This window comes from Balaenoptera musculus, chromosome 19 (assembly GCF_009873245.2).
Source record: "Balaenoptera musculus isolate JJ_BM4_2016_0621 chromosome 19, mBalMus1.pri.v3, whole genome shotgun sequence".
In the NCBI taxonomy this organism is placed as follows: Eukaryota; Metazoa; Chordata; class Mammalia; order Artiodactyla; family Balaenopteridae; genus Balaenoptera; species Balaenoptera musculus.
Window position 1 is genome coordinate 9,647,136 of NC_045803.1, and position 22,285 is coordinate 9,669,420.

The following is a 22,285-nucleotide window of genomic DNA, read 5'->3' on the forward strand; positions in this document are numbered from 1 at the left end:
TGGGTCAGGAAGTCAGAAAGGCTTTGGTTGGATGTTCATCTTGGCTCTGCGTGGCATCAGCAGAGGCAGCTGGGGCTGGAGGATACATTTTCAAGATGTCGTCTTCACTCACAGGCCTGGAGCTTCGATTCTCCTGGGCCTTCTCACTGCAGAATGCTCTTAGGGTAGTTGCAATTCTTACACGGCAGGTCAGGGCTCCAGGAGGTCACAATGGAAGCTGCTTGTCCCCTAAAGGCTGGGTCCAGGACTGGCATAATGTCACTTTTGTCATATTTTGTTGGTCAAAGCAGTCAGGTGTTCTGGCCCAATCAGTCTAAGACCACCAGAAACAAACCTGTTGTATTATTTGTTAGGGCTGCCGTAACAGTACAGATCGCAAACCGGGTATCTACTTGCGGTCAGTCCTGCTGTTCTCTCACCGACCACCAGATGGCGCGCTGGATTTGATATTAGTACTTGCCATTAGCAGGAGAGTAGACGCTGTGCTAAACGCTTTTGTTAATTTAGTTGGGATGAGACTTTCGATTTCTTTGTTAAAAAGCAAGTCTAGAAAAGACTTGGTCCTTTATTTCATAATGTTCGTGGAAGGATAGAAATAATCTTTTCCTGATTTGGTAGAGAAGACCTATGGTTATTTATTCTTTAAAAAATAGACTATTTAATCTTGTTAACACCATGGCAACAAATATCAAGGAAGACAGCCAATCAGAAAAGTAGGCTTCTTTGGGAGGTTATTTTTCTTTGGAAATTGCAACAGTTTCTAAGAGAATCTCGCAGACTCTTGTTCAAATTCTCTTTCCAAGGACAGGATTAAATTGAACAGAGAACGGAAGAGGCTGGTAACAGGAAAATTCACTCAAGCCTCCTGGCTGTACAGGAAAACAAGATGGATGTTTGGGGATTATTCTCAATCTGCCACTTTATGGAAGCTGATTTTTATTTTATTTTATTTTTTAATTTTAATTTTAATTTTTGTCTTTTGGCCACACCGTGCGGCTTACGGGGATCTTGGTTCCCCGACCAACGTCCTGGGCAGTGAAAGCGCAGAGTCCTAACCACTGGACAGCTAGGGAGTCCCCTCGAAGCTGATTCTTCAGAAGGATTTATGATACGAGGTAGTATCCCTCCCATTGAAGCTGCAGGAGAGAAGGGACAGCTTCATCTCTGTCTGTTTTAATGTTTAACAATTTTTTTGTGGGCTCCCCTGGTGTCGCAGTGGTTAAGAATCTGCCTGCCAGTGCAGGGGACACAGGTTTGAGCCCTGGTCCAGGAAGATTTCACATGCCATGGAGCAACTAAGCCCATGCGCCACAACTACTGAGCCTGCGCTCTAGAGCCCGTGAGCCATAACTACTGAGCCTGTGAGCCACAACTACTGAACCCTGCATGCCTAGAGCCTGTGCTCTGCAACAAGAAAAGCCACTGCAATGAGAAGCCCATGCCCTGCAATGAAGAGTAGCCCCCACTAGCCGCAACTAGAGAAAGCCCGTGTGCAGCAATGAAGACCCAATACAGCCAAAAATAAATAAATAAAATAAATAAGTTTATTTTAAAAAAACTATAAAAATTAATTTTTTGGTGAGCATGAGTTCACCTCAGTCGTTAATATGTTGATTGGCTAATCTAACAATCACTTCCAACCCCTTTCCCACATACTACTGTGATACTATAAAAGCTAAAAAAGCCAGCTCCCTTCTTTCCCAGACTCCCTTGCAGCTACTGGTATGCAGTGAGCCAGTTCTGGCCAATGAGTGTGCTGAGGGCTTTTGGGAAATATTTTTGCTGCTGGATAAAAGAGGAGAGGCATGAGAGGAAAGGACTCTCTCATCTCCCCCACCTCCCTGCTTTTTGCTTGTTGTGTGAAAAGGTGATGCCTGGAGCTTGGCAGCTATTTTGTAACCATAAGGCAACAAGCTGGAAGGCAAAAGCTAATAAGTGGAGGAATAGAAAGATTCTAGGTTCTTGATAACATACTTGACTGATTAAACCCAGAAGCCTCCTTCCCCCAAAATTTTAGTTAAAAAGCTAAGAAATATCCTTTTTGCTTATGTCTGCTGTCAGTTTGGTTATCTGTAACTTGTAGCCAAAACACCCCTTGCTGATCCATGCTCCTTTCCAGATTGCACTAGAGCAGTGCTCCCAAACTCAGATATCCAGAGACCAGGTAGCTGGTGTGAAAATGAAGCTGCTATAACTTTATTTTCCTTTTACTTACATAAACTTGTAAAAGGAGAGAAAGCACACTGATCTGTTTCTTGACTCCAGGAGACCCTTCCCACTTTCTGGACAAGGCGAGTTAATTATAACAGGATTAGTGATGCTTTAGTCAGAGAGTTAAATATTTCCAGCTGGAGTGATGCATTCTATTTCCTATTTTTTTTTTTTTTTAGGTGTGGCTCTTTTATTTGTTTATTTATTTTTGGCTACGTTGGGTCTTCGTTGCTGCGCACGGGGCTCTTCTCTAGTTGTGGTGAGCAGGGGCTACTCTTCGTTGCGGTGGCTTCTCTTGTTGCAGAGCACGGGCTCTAGGCACACGGGCTTCAGTAGTTGTGGCACGCAGGCTCAGTAGTTGTGGCGCATGGACTTAGTTGCTCTGCGGCATGTGGGATCTTCCCGGACCAGGGCTCGAACCCATGTCCCTTGCATTGGCAGGTGGATTCTTAACCACTGTGCCACCAGGGAAGCCCCTCTCACCACAACCATTTGAAACATGCTTTGTAGGAACTATGGCCTCAGGGTGAAGAGTTACATTCCAGAGGGTATCAACACAAAACCAGTGGGGTTAAAATGGCCTCTTATAGGCAAGCTTCTCATTCATTCATACATTCATTCATTCATTCATCGGACGTTTATTTTCTCCTCTGTGCCACACACAGTGCAGGGCATTGGGGATTCAGCAGTGAACAATCAGGCACTGGTCCCTGTTTGTATGGATCTTACATTCTTGAAACTTAACCAGAACCTTCCCCCACCTGCCTGGAAGATACTTGTGTCAACAGTCTCTCCAGGCCAGAGTTTCCTATTGTTATGGGCTGAATTGTGTCATTCTCCAAATTCATATGTTGAAGTCCTAACCCCCAGCACCTCCGAATGTGACTTTATTTGGAGATAAGATGCTTAGAGAGGCAATTAAGTTAAATTAGCTTAAATTGGATTAAAAGGCGCTAATCCAATAGGACTGGTGATATAAGAAGAGGAAATTAGGACACAGACACACACACAGGGCAGATCTTGTGAGGACACAGGGAGAAGACAGCCACCTGTAAGGCAAGGAGAGAGGCCTCAGAAGAAACCAACCCTGCTGACACCTTGATCTCAGACTCCTGGCCTTCAGAATTGTGAGAAAATTAATTTCTGTTGTTTAAGCCACCAGGCTGTCGTGCTTTGTTATGGTAGCTCAAGCAAATACATACACCCATCAGCACCTTTGGAACTTGAAGCCAACAGCTTCAACCATAGTCCTAATCAATGCAGAATGTAAGTCCTTGAGAATTATTTTTTAAAATTTCCAAGAATTCCCTGGCGGTCCAGTGGCTAGGATTCCGTGCTTCCACTGCAGGGGGCACGGGTTTGATTCCTGGTCAGGGAACTGAGATCCCACATGCTGCGTGCAGCCAGAAAAAAAAAAAAGGATTAAAAAAAACTCCACCAGAAGATGAGTGATTCATCACCATGCATATATACCCAAGTTTCCTGTTGGAAAACAGGAAACTGTTCTACGAATCCAGTCCCAAAAGACTTCTGGATTTGCTCACTTTCCTGGGGGCATAGTAAGCCCAAATAGAAAATATGTAGTGTTTGATTCCCTCAGCCATTAGATCTAAATCTTCTGCTACAAAGGATCTGTTTTGGGTGGGGTTCTTTACCCTCCATCAAATGGTTTAGTGTAGTTTAGGGAACAAACTCTTAGTGCCTCAGCTGGAATTCTCAACGGCAGCGTCTACCCACAGCCTCTCCGTGTGGCTCGGCCTTCCCCAAACTTGACAGCTGGGTCTTCCGACAGAGTTTCCCGAGAGCAAGTGTTCCAAAAGTCAGTAAGCAGAAGCTGGCAGCCTCAATGTGACTACCACTTCATTCTAATAAGCTCCAGATGGGGAGAAGGATAAAGAATTTCCACTTACCTTTAATTCATCACATTACTCTAGTAATTTTACACGCATTAACACCATCAGTCCTCAAGCAGTCTCATGATGTTGGCATCATCGTTAGGTCATGGTTACAGATGAGGTTCTGAGATGCAGTGGTCCCCGGCCTGGGCAGCCCTGCTGTTACGTCTTCTTCCAGCAGAAGGCGCTCCAAACCTGGTCATCATCCCAGCCTCCGGCTCCTGACACCCTCAGAGCCAAGGCTTAGGTTTATCTCGTGCCCCGGGCTGTACTAAATGCTTTTCATGAACGATCACAGCCCAACCTCACAAGAACAGCCGAGGCTGAATTTTACAGATGAGGACGTTGAGGCTCAGGGCAGCGAGGGGCTCAGTTGAGGACAGTCTGATCCCCAAACTTGACGAGTGCACAGCCTAGTGCGGGAGACAAGAGTTCAAAAGCGCCACGGAAAGAGGTTTTGCCTTTGTTGTGTGACAGTGGAGGGTTAGATTATTCTACCGTTCCATTCGTTCACTGATCCTCTAAGGAGGGTACGCATTCCTGATTGTCGCCAAGTAGCTGGTGGTGCCTCGTGTGGGGAAATTATGCGCCCCGACTCCAAAGAATCAAGGCGGCTTGTGATTTGCCTTGGTCCGGTTGTGAGGGGATGCGCTGAGTGCCCGATGCCAGCAGAAGCTGTGACAGACGCTGCAGGTTTGGCCATCGACCTGTCAGCCTCAGAAGAAGACACCCAAATGAGGGCTGCCCCTTAGGCTTCTAGAATGGGGAATATCCACAGCCCACTGCACTGATGTGTAACAACACGCCTGAGAAACAAATCTTTGCTGCCGCGAGCTGCTCAGCCACGTCCTGGGCATCCAGGAGCACTGCTAGCTCCAGGAGGCCGCCCTCATCTTCCTCGTCCTCGCCCCAGCCCGCCAGCGGGCCACCGGGAGCCTTCTTGCCTTTGGAGGGGGTCTGAGGCTCAGCCACGGTGGAGATGCATCCCAGCAGGTGACCGCCGTCTTTGGCCTTCCTCAGGACCACGGCGTCCACCTGGCGGCCTGCCTCCTCCACCTTCACGCGGGTTCCGAAAGTGTCCTTGGCCATGACGGACAAGATCTCGGGAAAGGCAGCTTTCTTGTCTTTCTTTTCGCTCCAGCCCAGCGACTCCATCACAGAAGCGATTTTCAACATCTCCCTGCGGGTTTTGATGTCTGATGAAATCCTGTAGGCCATGATGTCTAGAACTCGGGGCTCTCCATGCCCTTCTGGGTGACCTGGTTGCCTCATTCCTCAGACTCACCTCCTGAAACATCACTGCCCTTGAGCATCTCATCAGGTATGTCCCTCATGACCATGAGAGCCACCGTGTTGCAGATTCTGCTCCTGGCTTCTGTGATGCTCAAGCTGATCACATCGGGGGGCTCTGTCTTTGTCACTTTCTTCTTGGCTTTGTCCACAATGGTCACCAGGGCCAAGAACTCCACGGGGACCGTCTGCCTCATCCACGTCTCTCTGCAGGGCTTCCTTGCAGCCGTTTGCAGTGTTGCGTAGAGCGCACTGGCATTGTCATTTATCCCTGCCCAAGTCCTCCTCTTCCACCTCCGCGATCTCGATGCCCAGGCTCTGATGGAAGAATCCTTCAGCTCCTTTTTTTGCAGAAGTAAATGGCGGTCCTCCTCGGCCCCTCTTTTTGTCTCTGGCTCTATTTCTGTGCCCGCCCCCCCCGCCCTTGCTAGCCTTGACGGCTGCACCAGGAAGGGGGCCTGGGTCTCTGAATTGGCAGATGAGTCCCTGGGGGCCCTGGCCACTGCGGCCTGTGGGAGCCTTTCATCCAGCAGCAAGCTGCCTCAGGACAGTTTCATCTGCCTCAGGACTCTCGTGTCCTTGCACAGAACCCTCCAGACGCCGTCCTTGCCCGGGATCTCCCTGGGGATGGCACCATGATTAATGTCCGCCACAAACTCCATGAAGGCGGCTTTGGCCTTCTCCTCCCTCACGTCCCTCGTGTTCCGCAGCCTGAACGTGCCCTGGGGCAGGAAGGCTGGCTGCAGGACGGCTTCCATGGCTGTCTGTCCCAGGTCCTCCGGGATGCCGGTGACCAGCAGGGCCCTGTGCACGTCCTCAGCCAGCCCCCTGCACGAGTATGGGCCTCCTGGGTGACAGATCACTACTCTCCCGCCCACTCCACCCAAGTGTGACACAGCGCCCCTCCCCCTTCGTCCTGCCAGTTTTTTCGCATCTACATCAGAGTGGGCAGGAGGCTTTGGCTCCGGGGCACTGGCACCTCTCCTTCCCCCACTGGCTACTGCTGGTTCCATGACAACCGCTTTTAGGCTGTTGCCAGGGTCTGAGCATTTGTTTTGAGGAACCCAATGAAAATGAGAATATTCGCCTTGTGGTTTCACTGGGCAGGCCTCACACAGAGAACTCAGTCCCACTCACTCGTGGATCAAGTCTCAGGAGGACCAGGCCTTAATTGGGGGGTGATCAAGCCTCACTCGGGGTTACTCCGGGTCGGGGGTGAGTTTGATGTCTAGGGCCAGGAGGCGGGGTCTGGACTGAAGCTGAGGCTGGGGATGGGCGTGCAAGTGGCAGGTCTGTGTCCCGGTGGGGCTAAGGGCCCCGAGGTGGCTGGGTGAGATGGAGGCTGAGCCGGCCCGAGCAGTGGGCCAGGCCTGGTTCAGGGGCACGGCTGCTGTCCGGGTTTCACAGCCCTCTGGGCAGCCACAGCTACCAGGACCGCGGTGGGACCTTCTCTGTAGATCAGAGCAGGTGGGGTGCTCAGAGGGCAAGGCCTGCTCGGGGGATGGGCCTGCGGCCACTGCAAATCATCGTATCATAGTGACCCCCAGGGGGCCACTTGAATGATCTCTCAATAACTGCCCCATTAACACCCCAAGCGCTGCCCCATTGTGATCCAGGGCTGCAGCCCATGACACCTCCAGAACTGCCCCTTCAAGCCCTAGGGCCTGCCCCTCCCCTCCCCCTCCCCTCCCCCTCCCCTCCCCCTCCCCTCCCCTCTCCTTCCCCTCCCCCCTCCCCCTGCCCCCAACTTGGGACCTGGACACACTGTGGTGGTGACCCAGGCCCCAGGCTGCAGGATGAGCCCCAGGTAATGACATTCGTTCATTCCCTCCTTCCATCTGGGCAAACTATTAGAGATAAAATCAGAGATTCCTTTCTCCTCAGCCCATCTGATGGCTGAGCTGCCAGTCTGCGCAAGCGTGGGCCCATCCAGCAAACACTGACTGAGAACTTTCCTGCCATTGGGTCTTCTCCCAGGGCAGCAAGACCGCCTTTACTGGTTCCCTGTTGGCATGAGACCTGGGGCCCCAGGAATGAGGCAAAAAGCCTCAGGAACCTATGGCAGGTGACGGTGCCAGGTCTGAGAAGTCAGGAAGACCTTTTCCTTGTCCCCTCAAGTCCTGCTCCAGCACTTCGAGCCAGAGGTAATGTCTGGCAGGGTACTGAGAGGCCCCTGTACCCCTTCTTCTTGGGGGCTTGGAGAATGCTTTAGGGGGGGCAAATTACACAGGACACTTTGAGTTCCAAGTGCAGAAACCGAAGTTGTCCTGGATTAAGCAGAAAAGGGAATTCATTGGCTCATGTTACTATAAAGTCCAGGTTATATTAGCTTCAGGCATGGCTGGTTCCAGGGCCCTTTCATTCATTTATTCAGCCAAAGACTCTGGACCAGCTCCCATTGGATCAGCTGGGTCACGTGCCTGGTCCTGCACCAATCACAGTGACTGGAGAGGGAGTGAGTGCTTTGATTGGCCAGGCTTTGGGGAGTGGTGGGGGAGGGTTAGTGATTCCCACAGGAACCACCTGGCTCCCTCCAGGTGAGGGAGGGGATGCCACACGGAGAAATGTAGGCAAATCACTTAGGAGACGGGGGTGGGAGGTGGGGGGTGGATACTGGGCTGGAAAGCAGGAGATTCTGTCCCAGGGGATGAAGGGCAGTAGTGAGACTCACTGTACCTGGATAGGGGAGGGCCTGAAAGGGAGTATGGGGCCCTCTCCTTGTCTGGGGGTGTCTGTTGTCGAACCTCTGGAACACTGGTTGGGGAAGAGCATTCAGCCTTTCAGGTGCTCACTGAAGTCATTCCAGCCTAGAGATTTCATTCACTCATTCATTCAGTGTTTCTCTAGTGGCTGTCCTGGGACCCACCTGTGCAGGTCGCTGGGAGCAGTGATGACTGAGGCAGGCTCTGCCTCCTGGAGCTCAGAGCCTCGGTGGTCACATACGGAAGCAGAAGCGAGTGCTAGGAGGGAAACGCCTGCATTCTCAGGGGAGGTGGGTCGGAAGAGCTGGAGCTGATTCTGGATTGGGGCCAGCTTCCCGAAACAGGTGACACTGAGCTGAGTCTGAAGGGAGGAGGTGACCCTCTGTGAAGTAGGGAAAGGGAAGAAGTGTTTTCGAGGGGGTTGGTGTATGAAGACCCCAGTGGCTGGATGGAGGACGGGAGACCTGAAGAGCTGAGGGGAATGAGGTGTGGCCGAGTGGGGGAAGAGGCAAGGCCAGGTCCACGGGGAATCGTGAGTTGGTTACACCAGGGATGTGGCCAAGGAGCAAAGAGCGATTGGGTCTCCAAGGCCAGAGCGGGAAGCTTCTCTGCAGTTTAGGCGCTGTGTGACGCTGGGAGAGTTAAACAACATCTCTGAGCCTCACTTTCCTCCTTTGCAAGATACTTTGAGTTGCTGTGCTGGCTTAGGCACGTGGAGGGTTTAGCACACGTCCTGGGGTGCAGTAGGGCTTTCAGTAGCGGTTATTGGTATTAATCCTCCGCAATATCGTAATTCCTTTTTGTACGAAGAGCGGGCTGAGTCGCTGCTTTAGGGATTTGCTGGGTCAGAGCGTCCTCTGGTGGGCACAGGGAGACGTGGCTCAGAGAAGAAAGATAGACCAAAGGTTTAAATTTTAAAGATCTTTCTTCCCTCTCTCCCTCCGTTCCGTTCTCCCTGTCGTCTTTCCTTCCTCCCACACACATCCCCCCAGGACCTGCTTCTGCCTATCTGGAGACCCAGCGGTGACTGCGACAGCCCAGGCCCTGCCCTCCCGGGATTCACAGCCTAGTGTGTGTGTGGGCGGAGGGGTGCCGGTCATAGGAGACTCCTGAGTAGAGCTTAACACGGAAGCCGGATACTTTAGGCTGGAAAAAGACCTGGGAGGAGGGCGGGACCGCAGTATGCAGGGCCTCATAGGCCGAGGCAAGGAGCCTGTGCTTTCTCCCGAGGGCACTGGGGAGCCATAGAGAGGTTTAGAGGAGAGGAGAGACAGGGTCAAGTTTGTGATGTCACGTGGAGGATGAATGGGAAGGGCGGGAGTGGGGCTGGATCGGACCCTCGCCCTCCCTCGGAGTCTCCCCCAGTCTAGCAGTCTGATGGCAGCTCCCCCACACGCACCCACGGACCTGGCCCAAGTCTCCAGGCCAGTGTCCACACACAGAGCTCTGGGTGGCGGTGGCGCCCCCTCAGCCCGCAGGTCCAAGCTCCCTGCGCCCCAGGGCAGGTTCGCTTGGCCTTGGTGAGCCTGAAGGAGAATCTGGTGGGTCCCTCCGGGCGGGGTCTGTCCCTTCATGGGCAGAAGCAACCTTCTCGGCTCCAATAGCGGGGCGAGAGTGGGCGAGGGGTGAGGCGTCGCTTGGTCCCTGCATGCTCTCTGGGGGTCTCCTTGTGGAGTTGGTGGTTTTGTTCACGTGTTATAGATGAGGATGTGGGCGTTTCTGTTTCGGGCTGAGGCATATGTAGTGTATCTGGGTGTTTCATTTGTTAGGGCTGTGTGTGTCTCTCTGTGGATGTAGGTGGGGCGAGGCTCGGGGTGTCAATGAATGGGTTTCTGTGTATGTCTCTGGGTGTGTGCAAATTGTGTGTGTGTGTGTGTGTATGTTTGTACGAATAGAGTAGCTCAGTCCAAATGTGTGTCAATGTCACTTTGTGTGAATGCAAGTGAGTGCGTGTGAGCCAGTGTGTGTTTTGTGTGTGTTAGTGTGATTGTGGTACGGACTGACACGAGCCTGATGCCACACCTTGAATCTAGCAAACCTCCAACACCAGCCCCTTCAGTTTGGGGGGGGCGGGGCGGGGAGATAGATCTGATGCCCGGACCTGGGACCCCCTCCCTCAACACTCTCCCCCGCTCTCAGGGATGTACCAGGTCCCAGAACCGCGGGGAGGGAATAGTGGGGGGGCTCTGCGCGCAGTAGATGAAGTTCTGCGGCGCCCGTATTGACCACCAGGCGGCGCTCCAGGGCCGCTACTTAAAGACGCACCTGCGAAGGCGCTTCCCCAGCGCTCAAGTGCGCGGGCGAAATAATTTGCTTAAGTTGATTCAGCTCTGAAGTGGGGTGCTGGGGTTCAACACTAACAGCAAGAACAACAATAGCTATTATTTATATATTTCTTAATAACATGCGGTCTGATGATTTAAACGCAAGTTTAGGTGCTCTTACTGTGCACATTTTTACAGATTCAGAGAAGGCAGATGACTTGTCAGAGTCACACGGAGCTGGAATCTGAACCCAGGCGATCTGGCTTGACTCAAGTCACGTCCGTGCGACTCCAGAGTCTGTGAGCGGACCCCTTCCTTGCTGTCTCCGCAAACTCTGGGGGGAGGGGAAGGGAGGGGAAAACTGGGTGTGGAGGAGCGAGGGATGGGGAGAGGCCAGGGTGAGCTGGGGCAGCTCATTAGGGACCCGAGGCACCAGGATGGGGACGGTACACGGTCTTGGGGCTCGCAGTGGTCTCTACGCAAGCTGCCCCCATTGCGGTCATGGTCAGCTGTGGGTGATCTGGAAGTGACCGGCCGCTGATTCATAACCTCAATAGGACTTGCTGAGTGCTGCGGGGGTTCGCTGGGCGCGAGCACACCACAACCTCTCCTATCTTCCTGACGATGCTAAGAGAAGGTGATCCCCATTTTCAGGGACGTAAATGGAGGCACGGAGAGGTTAGTTACCTGTCCAAAGCAGTAAGGATGGGATGGGTGTGTGCTGGTTATTTTTGCTGCATAACAAACCACCCTAAACTCACTGGCATAAAACAAAAATGTTTTATTATGTTCATGGAGTCTGTAGGTCAGCATAATGAAAGGGAGTAATGGGGAATGGCTTTTTTTCAGTTCCACAACGTCTGGTGCCTTAGCTGGGGTGACTCCAATGGCTAAGGTCTGGAATCATTTGGAAGCTTCATCAGTCATGTCTGGTGCCTGGTCTGGGATGACTTGAAAACTGGGCTTAGCTGGAGATGTTGACTTGAGCATCTCCATTGGTCTCTCCGTGTGAGTTGGGCTTCCTAACAGCATGGAGGTTAAGTTTCAAGCAGGAATGTCCTGGGAGGGAGGTCTCGAGAGCAAATATTCCAAGAGAAGTGGGCAAAAGGCTTTTATAACTGGCCTTGGGAGACACATAGCATCACTTCTGCCATACTTGTTGAGGCAGTCACAGCTTGTCCAGCTTCAAATTCAAGAAAAGGGTATGTGGACGCCGCTTCCAGATGGCAGTCAAAGAATTTGTAGCCAGGACTTCCCTGGTGGCGCAGTGGTTAAGAATCTGCCTGCCAATGCAGTAGACATAGGTTCGAACCTTGGTCCAGGAAGATCCCACATACCGCAGAGCAACTAAGCCTGTGGTGCTGCAACTAGAGAAAGCCCGCACACAGCAACGAAGACCCAACACAGCCAAAAATAAAGAAACAAATTTATATTAAAAAGGAAATCTATTCTTAAAATTCATTTCACCTGTTTTTATTTATTGAAGGTGTACGTTAGCAAACTTAACATTTTGCATGTGGCTTGCCTTGGGGGCTCGCATTATATTTCTGTTGGACAACGCTGCTCTAGAGAGAAGGATAACATCCATTTGGGACCAGGAGGGCGAAAGGAAAAGAGGAAAGCAGGGAAAATAAGAGCTGCAGGGGCATGGGTAGGAGAGTGAATAAGCGATTTGGTTTGCCCTAGGCCCAGTTGCCATGGTAACTTTGCAATTAAACTCTTCCTACGTTAAAAAAAAAAAGGAAGTGTTTGGGTTCCTTCTTTATTTATATACTTATTTATTTAACAATTAAATTAATTTATATATTTATGTTAAATGATTATATCATGATAAGTTCTCAAGAAAGGAAGTCCCTTCCTTCCTGGAGCCATCTTTCAAGGAGCACTAACTCGGAGCCAACCTCTGTTCCAAGGGCTTTCATGGATTATCACCTCTAATCTCCTTTAGGATCCAATGAGGTAGGGTTAATGGTTATCGCCATTTCACAGAGGAGCAAACCGAGGCGTAGAGAAGCCCAGGGACCTTCCCAGAGTCACTGCGTGGGCAGCGAGCAGCAGTAGGAACTCAATAGCTGGGCCACAGCGCCTGATTTACATAGAGTTGCGGGTGGGGGAGGTTTATAAAGGATGGTGATGCAGATGTGTATTTAGAGTAGCTATGATATTCACCTGTCCCAGCCTGTGGACCCAGTCAGCGGAAATGCCTTCTTGCGGAATTCACGTCTGATCTCACTGAGGATCATACATGTACAGAAACTGTGTACAAAAACACACGGTGAATTGTACGTGCATCGTTATGGCTACAGAAACATCTGCAAGAGCGAGGCCTCATTGAACGAGGCCAGTACCCCATCAGTGAGGGCTGTGGACCCCAAATGATGTCCGCACCTCACAGCTGAGGCCTGTGTACCCTTATTGAAGCCCGTCCCCACTGAGTGAGGCCCGAAAACTCTGAGTGAGTCCTGGTTCCACCGTGGGAGGCCATAGGCTTTTTTTTTTTTTTTTGCCCGCGCCGCGCCGCTTGCGGGATCTTAGTTCCCAGACCAGGGATCGAACCCGTGCCCCCTGCTGTGGAAGCACGAAGTCCTAACCACCGCCAGGGAAGTCCCCACCACCGCTTTTTTTCCCCCATAGCCCTTGATTTACGTCTCTGTATCCTGAACTCCACCTACACTGTGGAGGGGAATTACAACCCTGCAGGAAGCCGGTCCTCTACCGAAAGGAGGCCTCTATCCCCTGAAGGAGCTCGGGTCCCCCTGACTGCTGTCTCACCCCCTGTGAATATGGCCTTTTGGGGCTCATCACTGATGGCGATCCCACCCCCTGAGTCTTCCATTCCTCAGGCTCGTCCAGAGCCGGCTCCTCAGACCCCAGCAACTCCGACCCCTGCTCCAGCCCGCAGTGTTGCCATGGAGATGGGGTGCAGCTGGGAGGCGGGGCTAGCCCGTGTGCGCAGGCGCAGGGCGGAGCAGCCCCGTCACCCGGAACTGCTGAGATTGAGCATAGGGTGCAAGGCCAGACCCGGCCACAGGCAGGCGAGCGTGGTGCCCCTCCCCGCGCCGCTCCGGGTGCCCACGGCGCCGCCCTCCCCAGCACCTGTCCCGGGCGCCGCGGTGTCACTTAGCCTCTGTCAGGAACAAAGGGCGGAGGGGCCGGGCCGGTGCCACCCCTGGGGTTGACTCGTAAGCTTCCTGCGGATGCTAGGATCCCTGTGGGGAGGGGCCTCGGGAAAGGACGCTGCGTCAGCCGCCCAGGGGCAGCTGGAGCCCGAGCCTTGCCACATTCACCTGAACTTGAACTCCAAGCCCTGTGGCGCTGTTCCAGAGTGGCATTTGCACAGGGGACCGCAGCCCACGTCCGCCTCGGGCTCCCTCCTGCTCCGCGATCAGCGCCAGCGGCGGCACCGTGGCCATGAGCCTTTTGGGGGACTGGTGCAGGGGGCTGGCCGTGGACGTGCACAGGGCCCTGCTGGTCACCGGCATCCCGGAGGACCTGGAGCAGACAGCCATCGAAGCCGTCCTGAAGCCGGCCTTGCTGCCCCTGGGCAAGTTCAGGCTGCGGAACACGAGGGCCATGAGGGACGAGAAGGCCAAGGCCGCCCTGATGGAGTTTGTGAAGGGCATTAATCACGGTGCCGTCCCCAAGGAGATCCCGGGCAAGGACAGCGTCTGGAGGGTTCTGTGCAAGGACAGCGCGGAGGGCACGAGAGTCCTGAGGCAGATGAAACGCTTGCTGCTGGATAAAAGGCCCCCACAGGCCGCAGTGGCCAGGGCCCCCGGGGACACGCCCACCCCTCCCGCTTCGGAGACCCTGGCTCTGGGGTAGGGGCCGGGGGTAAGGGAGGCTGCCCCTCCTCTTGGTGCAGTCAAAGATGCTAGGAGGGGCCGTCGGGGTCGCAGAAACAGAACCAGAGGGAGCAGGTTGACCAGAAGAGCAAGAAGTGGGGCGTGGAGGGCGGCCATCCACGTCGGGGAGCGGGAGTCCCAAGACTCTTCCGACTAGAGCCTGGGTATCATGATCGAGGAGATGGACAAGGAAGACTTGAGAGGGGATGGCGAACAGAGCACGCTGTACACCACCCTCCAGGCCGCCGCGAAGGAGCTCGTTAGGAAGTGGGCCCTCCAGAGGGAAAGAGATGATGGAACGGTCCCGGCGAGTTCTTGGCCCTGACAACGGTGACGGACAAAGCCAAGAAGAGGGAGATGGAGAAAGATTTCCCTGGGGCTGAGTCGATCAGCCTGAACATCAAAGAAGACCGGAGCAAAATTCCAGACTTAGTGGCCCTACTCGCAGTGAGAGACGCGTCGGACGAGGAGACCATGGGCAGCGACGCCTCCCAAAGCGAGTCTCAGGAAAACATGGATCAAGAAAGAGAGGGGGTGGACATTCCCGAGTTTGTGGCCATTGTGGCTTGTACAGACCCCGCGGACCACTCCGCCCGCGACGAGATGTTTGAAAATCGCTTCTGTGATCGAGTTGCTGGGCTGGAGCGACAAGGAAGCTGCCCTGCCCGAGGTCTTGTCCGTCATGGCCAAGGACACTTCCGGAACCCGAGTGAAGGTGGAGGAGGCAGGCCGCCAGGTGGACGCCGTGGTCCTGAGGAAGGCCAAAGACGGCGGTCACCTGCTGGGATGCATCTCCACCGTGGCTGAGCCTCAGACCCCCTCCAAAGGGAAGAAGGCTCCCGGTGGCCCGCTGGCGGGCTGGGGCGAGGACGAGGAAGATGAGGGCGGCCTCCTGGATCTAGTGGCGCTCCTGGCGGTCCAGGACGTGGCTGAGGTGACGGAGGAGGAAAAGGAAAAGGCCTGGCAGAGCGGGAGGTTCAGATGCGCTAAAGGCAACCTGGGGGAGGTCTTGGCGCTGCTGGCGGCCCGCAGGAACAGGGAGTCGGAGGAGACGTCGGAGGACGTGGAGAGCGAGGAGTCGGAGCCCGAGGACCGCGCGTCCAGGAAGCCCCGGGCCAAGCGGGCCCGCACGGCCTTTAGGGCTCTGGGTTGGGCGGGCTGGGCAGCGGCTCCTGCCCCGTCGGGGACCCGCGGGACCCGCAAAACCCGAGGGGGTGGCGGCGGCCCCGGCGGGCTGGGCATCCCTCCCGAGACGGAAGCCCAGGACGAGGCGGCAGGAAGCAAGAGCAGGAAGGGGCGCGCGGGCGCTGGGGCGCAGGCCAAGGGCGGCCAGCCCAGGGCTCGGCCGCCCGCCGGCTCCAAGTCCGCTCGTGGGAAGAAGGCTGGTCGGGGCAAGAGGCTGCCGCCCAAATGCCGCTAAGGCCACGGCGAGGCTGCGGCTGCCGGTGGGACCCCAGCTCCGCCCCTCGACCCTCCCCGCCGCGGCAGCCGCTGAACCGTGCGCTCTGAGCTCTAAAGTGCGCGCCCGCCCGCCGCTCGTTCCCCTGTCCTTTCAATCCCTCCTTTGCAGGTGGCGCGAGCGAGCCCAATGGAAGAAGGAAGAGTGTAACGGGCGCCCGCGGAGGCAGCAGCCCTAGGTGATGGGATGGGGTCTCAGGGACACCCCAGCGGGATTGTCTTTGGGTCTCCCGCGTTAGCACAGGGGTGAGCGTGTCCGTGGACACTGGGCACCGGGGGAGGCCAGCTGTGCCAGTGAGTTCTTTCTGGCTGTTCGTAGAGCCCCGATCCCTTCCAGACTCATGCTTCTGGCCAGCGTCTCTGTGCCCCTGTCCTCCGCCCCAATCTGATGGGGGCCGGACTCTGTGATGGAGGCTCGGCCACCCAGCTGCGCAGGGGGTGTCAGGATGTAGCTGAGCCTTCAGTCAGGAAGGCTGAACCTCCCTGCAGGGGGAGGAGATGATTCCAGGAAGAGAAGCCTGAGAGGCAGAGGGGTTGCTCCTGGGGGAGGGAAAAAGAGGTGGGGGAGGGAAAGGGAGGGGCGGGGCTCTGGTGACCAGGACCAAGGGAGGAGGGGAAGAAAGAGAGAGAGAGACCCACACCTGCCCTGCCCATCTGAAGTGTAGCTGGTAGAAATACACCAGCTCCTCAAGGCCAAAGCCACCTGCTGGTGCCCAGAAACTGAATCTGTCACTCAGCCTGCACGGTGTTTTCAAGAAGTGGGAATTATTTGCAACATTTTCAGTTTGGGACAATTCATATAGAGTGTTGGATTTTTTCTGCAGTACCAGGCAGTGCTCCTTCCACGGGCCTGTGGCTCCCCCTGGACGTCCCACCAGCTCTCCCCCACCCCACCTCCCGTGGGCTGACTCCCCTCAGCGCTGGAGGGGAGGGGTATGGCCGGCGGATACCCGAGGGAAGCGCTCTCAGGAGGCAGGAACAGCCCGTGCAAAAGCCCCGAGCCAGGGCTGTGGTGATTGGGGTTTATTCGTGTGTAACACTTGACCGCTCAGGTGCCAGGATTCCCTGCTAAGCGTAGGGGAGACCGTGTCTACAAAACAGGCCACCTGCCTTCACGGGGGTGGCTATTTGGATTCCACGTGACTGGAGTTTAGATTGTGAGCGTGCAGAGGTCCCTGGGGTCGGAGCGAGCAGACAGGCCGGGAGCGTGCCCCGCTCCCCTTCCTGGCACCTCTAGGAGGAAGCTGTCCCACCCCTCGGTCTGCTCAAACGGAGACAGGGGCCCCCTGAGACTCCCGGGGATGTGCCCTGGTCCTAGAACGGCCTGGAGGGAGAAGCCAGGGCTCCAGGAACAGAAAACGAGAAGCCTTTCCCTCTATTCGGTTCCTCAAGCCTGTTGCCCACGAGGCCCCGCCTTCCTTATTGCAGGTCCCGCCCCAAGAAAGGACGCTCCGCCCCGCTACAACTAGGCCTGAGGAGGTAGCGTCAACTCAGGCGAGTTGCCGTGGCCCATTTATCCACCAGGTGGCGCTCCAAGACCGATAGTTAAAATCGCGTCGTGGTGGCTCTCAGGGTGCGCCCACTGTCCCAACCAGGAGGCGCTCTGGGACCGATGGTTAAAATCAAGGGGACGATGGCCCTTCTTGAGCACTAAAGGTGCGTGGGGCACTGGTCCACTGCCTTGAAACTTCAAAGCTCCGCCTGTTTTTTGAACGCCAGGCTGCCGAAAGTTGACTTTCCTGTAAGCCAGCAGTTCTCAAAATAAGGTCCTGAAACCAGCTGCATCCATGTCTCCTGGGGACTTCTTAGGAATGCGTATTCTCGTCCCCCCGCCCCCACCAGCCCTACAGCCCTACTGAGTCAGGTCTAAGAAGCTCAGGCCAGGACTGCAGCCTCAGGAGGACCCAGGTGGCCTTCAGACCTTCCTCCAAGAATTCCCTTTTCTCCTGCCTGTATCGAGGTTGGGGCATGGTCATTTGCCGTGTTTTTCCCCCAGTGAGGTTGGGTGAGGGGACACAAAACAACACAGAGAAATGTCCCCCACCTCCCATGGCATGTAGCAACCCGATGTCTCCCGATTATAAGGGCCAGTCACAGTATACTGCTCACTACCACACCGCAACCCACCTTTTGCCCTGTTCTTACCGCAATTAATTTTTTTCAATGTGTCCAGGAGCCAAGCTGCCCGAGGAGATGTTTGTGGGGCTTGATCAAAACAGATTCCTGGGGGCCTTCCCTGGTGGCGCAGTGGTTGAGAATCTGCCTGCCAATGCAGGGCACACGGGTTCGAGCCCTGGTCTGGGAAGATCCCACATGCCGCGGAGCGACTAGGCCCGTGTGCCACAATTGCTGAGCCTGCGCGTCTGGAGCCTGTGCTCCGCAACAAGAGAGGTCTCGATAGTGAGAGATCCGCGCACTGCGATGAAGAGCGGCCCCCACTTGCCGCAACTAGAGAAAGCCCTCGCACAGAAACAAAGACCCAACGCAGCCATAAATAAATAAATAAATAAATAAAATTAAAAAAAAAAAAAAAAAAAAAAACAGATTCCTGGGCCGCACAGCCCGCACCAGCAATTCACAGCTCTGGCACGAAGGGCTCCAGAACCGGCGTTTTGGCCACGTTTCCCAGATGATTATTCTGTATTTGGTAGCCAAGATGTGACGAAGCACGTAAACTGCAGGCCCTGGACCCACCAAGCCTGCAGAACCCAGGAGTGTGGGGATGGCAAGCAAAGTGCCTTAAACACAAGTCGCCATCACGGAGGGCGGGAGGGGAGGGGAGGGGGCACAAGGGTATGACAAAATCACCCTGGAGCATTCTTCAGTTGCCGAGTCCACAGCCGAGAAATAAGTTTGTAAACACTTTTATTTGCATGTTGACCTGCGCCCTCTTTTTAAGTTCCAGGAGGCAGTGAGTTTAAGTGTGCAGGCGAAAGGGCGAAGAAAAAGGAGAAGAGGAAGGAATTTCTCCCTCACCTCTCTCCCTTTTTCAAGCTGAGCACCTAGAATTGCATATGAAGAAGTTAAAATCATGGGTGATGGGAACCCGTTGTATGGGTTTCTTTATTTACATTCCTTGGGTTACTATAAAGAGTCTATATTTTAAAAATCAATGCATGGGGAATTCCCTGGCGGTCCAGTAGTTAGGATTTGGCACTTTCACTGCCGGGCCCAGGTTCAATCCCTGGTCCGGGAATTAAGATCCCACAAGCCACGTGAAAAAAAATTAAATCAATGCATGACAGATACAATTTTAAAAAGAAAAGAAAAAGGGGTGTTAGATGGAGATGTGCGGCGCACTGCCAGGCCCTTGCTGTACCTCCATTTTCAAGTGTGGAGATAGCATCTCTGTCCAAGTGTCGGAGTTAGGGACGCACCCTGAGTGGCCCATACTGTGGCAGGTGGCGAGGTCCTCCGTGGCTCCCCTGCCCTCACCTCACAGCTGGTCTTCCTGCTCTCCGTGCTCTGCCTCTGCTCTGGCCTCAGCCCTCAGGACCCTGAGGCTCCTAGCCCCGCCTGCCCTGGGGACTCTCTTGGGCAGGGTGGGCAACCGGGGAGTGTGCCAGAAGGCTCTCCGGCGCTTTCGAAACCATGAAAAGCGTCCAGGGGTCTGGAACCTCACTGTCTTGACCTGTTTCCGGGTCCTAGATCCTGGGGTGACCCCTGGGACCCTCCCAGCAGCTGAGGATTCAACTCCCTGGACAGCTGGGGTCTCTGCCCTCTGATTATTTGCAGCTTCTGCCCTCTGGTCAGATATGGCCTCTGCCCCATCAGATACAGCCTCTGCTCCCTGGACATCTGGTGCCTCTGCCCTCTGATTATCTGCATCCTCTACCCTCTGGACAGCTGGGGCCTCTGCCCTCTGATTGTCCAGAGCCTCTGCCCCCTGGACAGCTATGGCCTCTGCCCTCTGATTGTCCAGAGCCTCTGCCCCCTGGACAGCTATGGCCCCTGCTCTTTGATTATCTACAGCCTCCACCCTGTGATTATCTACAGCCTCCACTCTCTGCTCATCTATAGCCTCTGCCCCCTGAGCTCTGGCTGCTGCTTCCTCTCTCCTGCGACGCCGGAATGAGGCCCAGTTGATCTTAGGCCTCCACCGTCTTGGGGGGCTCTCAGGCACCTGCCCATCTCCTGCATTTCCCACATTATCCCCCAGGCTGGCGCTGCGTGACACTGATGCGCCATCCCTCTCCAACCTGGTAGAGGCCTGCCAGGCTTCGCCCACCCCTGGGCTGGACCTCGGTGCCCAGCCCTTCACCCTCCGCTTCAGCTTCCCCCAGGACACCTGGCTGACATACTCCCGCCACCTGTCCGCTTTGGACAGCTGGGGCACCGGGTTGTCCTCAAACATGGGCACTGGCAGGTTCACCCGGCGGCGGGCTGGCGGCACGCTGGGCTTCTTCTCCCCTCGCCGGAGGAAGGCCTCCACCAGTTCCTCATCATCCTCGCTCTCCAGGTCGCTCCCAAGGAATTTGCTGCCCAGGTAACTGACAGGCATTTTGCGCACCTTCCTGCCACGCCCCGTGCCTTTGTGGCCCTTGTCACCCTTGTCTCTGGAGGTCTCGAAGTCGCTGAACTCGCTGTCACTGGCGTTGCTGCTGTCATAAGTGCCCACGACCAGCCGGGGAGGTGGGGTCACCATCTGCTGGACTCTCCTCATCCGGGGCCCCTTGGGTTTTTTGGGGGGTTGGGGTGGATGCGGGGTGCTCTTCTCAATGATGCGGGCCACATCCTCCAGGGTGCGGCCTTCTTCCTCCAGAAACTGGATCAGCCGCTCCCGAAATTCCGCCTCCTTGGTGGCGGGCTTGGAGATGACCCTCCAGACGCCTCCCGCCAGCCGGACTTCGCGGGGGATGAGCAAATAGTCCACGTCCTCCCCGATCTGCAGCATTCCCACTGTGGAGTCCTCCTCCCGGCGAAACACCTTGCCGATCTTCTTAAAGGTCCCCACGGGCTTCAAGGCTTCCACGAGGACGTCCAAATCCACATCTTTGCAGACGTCGGGAACGCTCCAGAGGATCAGGCAGTCGGGGGATGGGAGGAAGCCCCAGGGGAACCAGCCCCCCACATGGCTTTTCTCGAGGGTCTTTAAAATCTCCAGGGTGAAATCTGGGGTGCGGGCAATGCGCCCAAACTACTCGTAGCCCCGAGTCTTGGGGGGTGAGGGTGGGGTCTCGGCAGCGCCGCCGGGAGAGTCTCACCTCCCAATTTCTCTGCCTGCAACGAGTCTGGTCTTGATCAAGTCCCGCTCCCCTCAAGGACTGGTGGGAATCAATTTCCAGGATGCTTACGTGAGCCGGGATGAGGTCAGTCCTGAGGCTCCAAGCCCACAGCAAGCTGCAAACGGGTGTCCCGCCTGCAGCTGCGATACAGGGGCTGCCCGGTGGCTCTTCCTGTTCCAGGGACGTGCCTGGAACTTGGGAGAGAACTTCTCAGACAAAGTCGGCTCAGCCGTGGCTATTCAATATGGCCGAGGCGCTTGGAGGCCGCAGCCCAGCTCCCCAGGAGGGTCTCCCGCCCCTAGGCAGGCTGCCACCCCGGTCCAGGCTGACCTTGACGCACCTCCCGCCTCCCAGCCCGAGCGCTCAGTGCCGAGGAGCGCGCGCGCGCAGGAAGCTCCTCCTCGCCTTCCCCCAGGATGAGGCCCACCTTCCCCCTTCTCATCTTACACTCCGGGACTCGGGAAGACTGACAAGGGGGCTGTCCACTCCCTTCGGGACACCCTCGCTCCCCTCCCCCACAGGGGTGTGGCCGCGCCCCGGGCCTCTCAGGGGCCCTATCTTCCAAGCTGAACGCCCGCGCCGAAGCCCAAGCCCACGTCAGCACCTTTCCCCAAGAAAGGCAGCAGTTCCCAAACTAAACAGTTGCCATCCTAAACGTGCGGGTTCCAGCCAAGCCCTGAAGGTGGGCGTGCTAATGGGACAGTCCCTTTGAAAGCCATTGGCACTGTATATTACCGTTTTAAAATCGCGTGACTTTTGGTACCAGCAGTTCCTACCTATATACCGAGATGTGTGGGTGGAGAACTTGGTACCAGGGTCTTTCTGCACCAACCGCAGTGTGGGGCTTGGCACACAGTAGGTGCCCAAGAAATATTTTTGAGTGAATGAATGTGTTACCGACCAGGGTTCTTGACCCCTTAATCAATAGAAATTGATCAGAGGCCAGACAAGAAATTCAGGCAAGGCTTTACTGGGGCCCCTGCGGCAGCGGGGCGCGGGGTGGGGGGGAGCGAGAACACACAAGAGGTTCCCTTGCTGGCTCGCTCCCTGGGGCCGGGGGGTTGGGGGGCGAGCTTGTTCCTTATATGGGGTGAGGGTAAGGGTGTGTCCAGGGGTCCGGCTGGAGCGGTGGCTTAGATGGTTTGCCCGCCCCTTAGGTGGTGGTGTGTGCAGGGGGCATGCGCAGTACCCTGCTTTTGCTCCCGACCCCCTGCTTTTGTTCTGGGCTCTTCCAAAGTGGCAGTTGGACTTTTTGGTATCTTTTGTCCAGCATTTGCCCTAACTGCGCATGCATGCAGTTACTTTTAGTCCCATATAGTTTCCTTGTATTCTGTTGCTGGAGGAGACGTGTGTCCAGGTGCAAGCATGGCAGCACTGCAGCAAAGGGTCCCAGGC

The 22,285-nt window shown here is 55.3% G+C and overlaps 2 protein-coding genes across 2 annotated transcripts; one reads left to right on the top strand and one right to left on the bottom strand.

Annotated features, from left to right (window-relative positions):
* The first annotated feature begins 10,297 nt into the window (after positions 1-10,297).
* Positions 10,298-15,627, top strand: PNMA8B (PNMA family member 8B). The gene is given in 5 exon segments (XM_036834067.1): positions 10,298-10,390; positions 10,561-10,661; positions 13,668-14,503; positions 14,506-14,813; positions 14,815-15,627. Coding segments are annotated over 5 exon segments (2,151 nt in total).
* Positions 15,628-18,835: 3,208 nt separating this feature from the next.
* Positions 18,836-21,288, bottom strand: CCDC8 (coiled-coil domain containing 8). The gene has a single exon (XM_036834648.1). The coding sequence runs from the start codon at positions 20,557-20,559 to the stop codon at positions 19,102-19,104; it is 1,458 nt and encodes a 485-aa protein (XP_036690543.1). The 5' UTR covers positions 20,560-21,288; the 3' UTR covers positions 18,836-19,101.
* Positions 21,289-22,285: the final 997 nt, after the last annotated feature.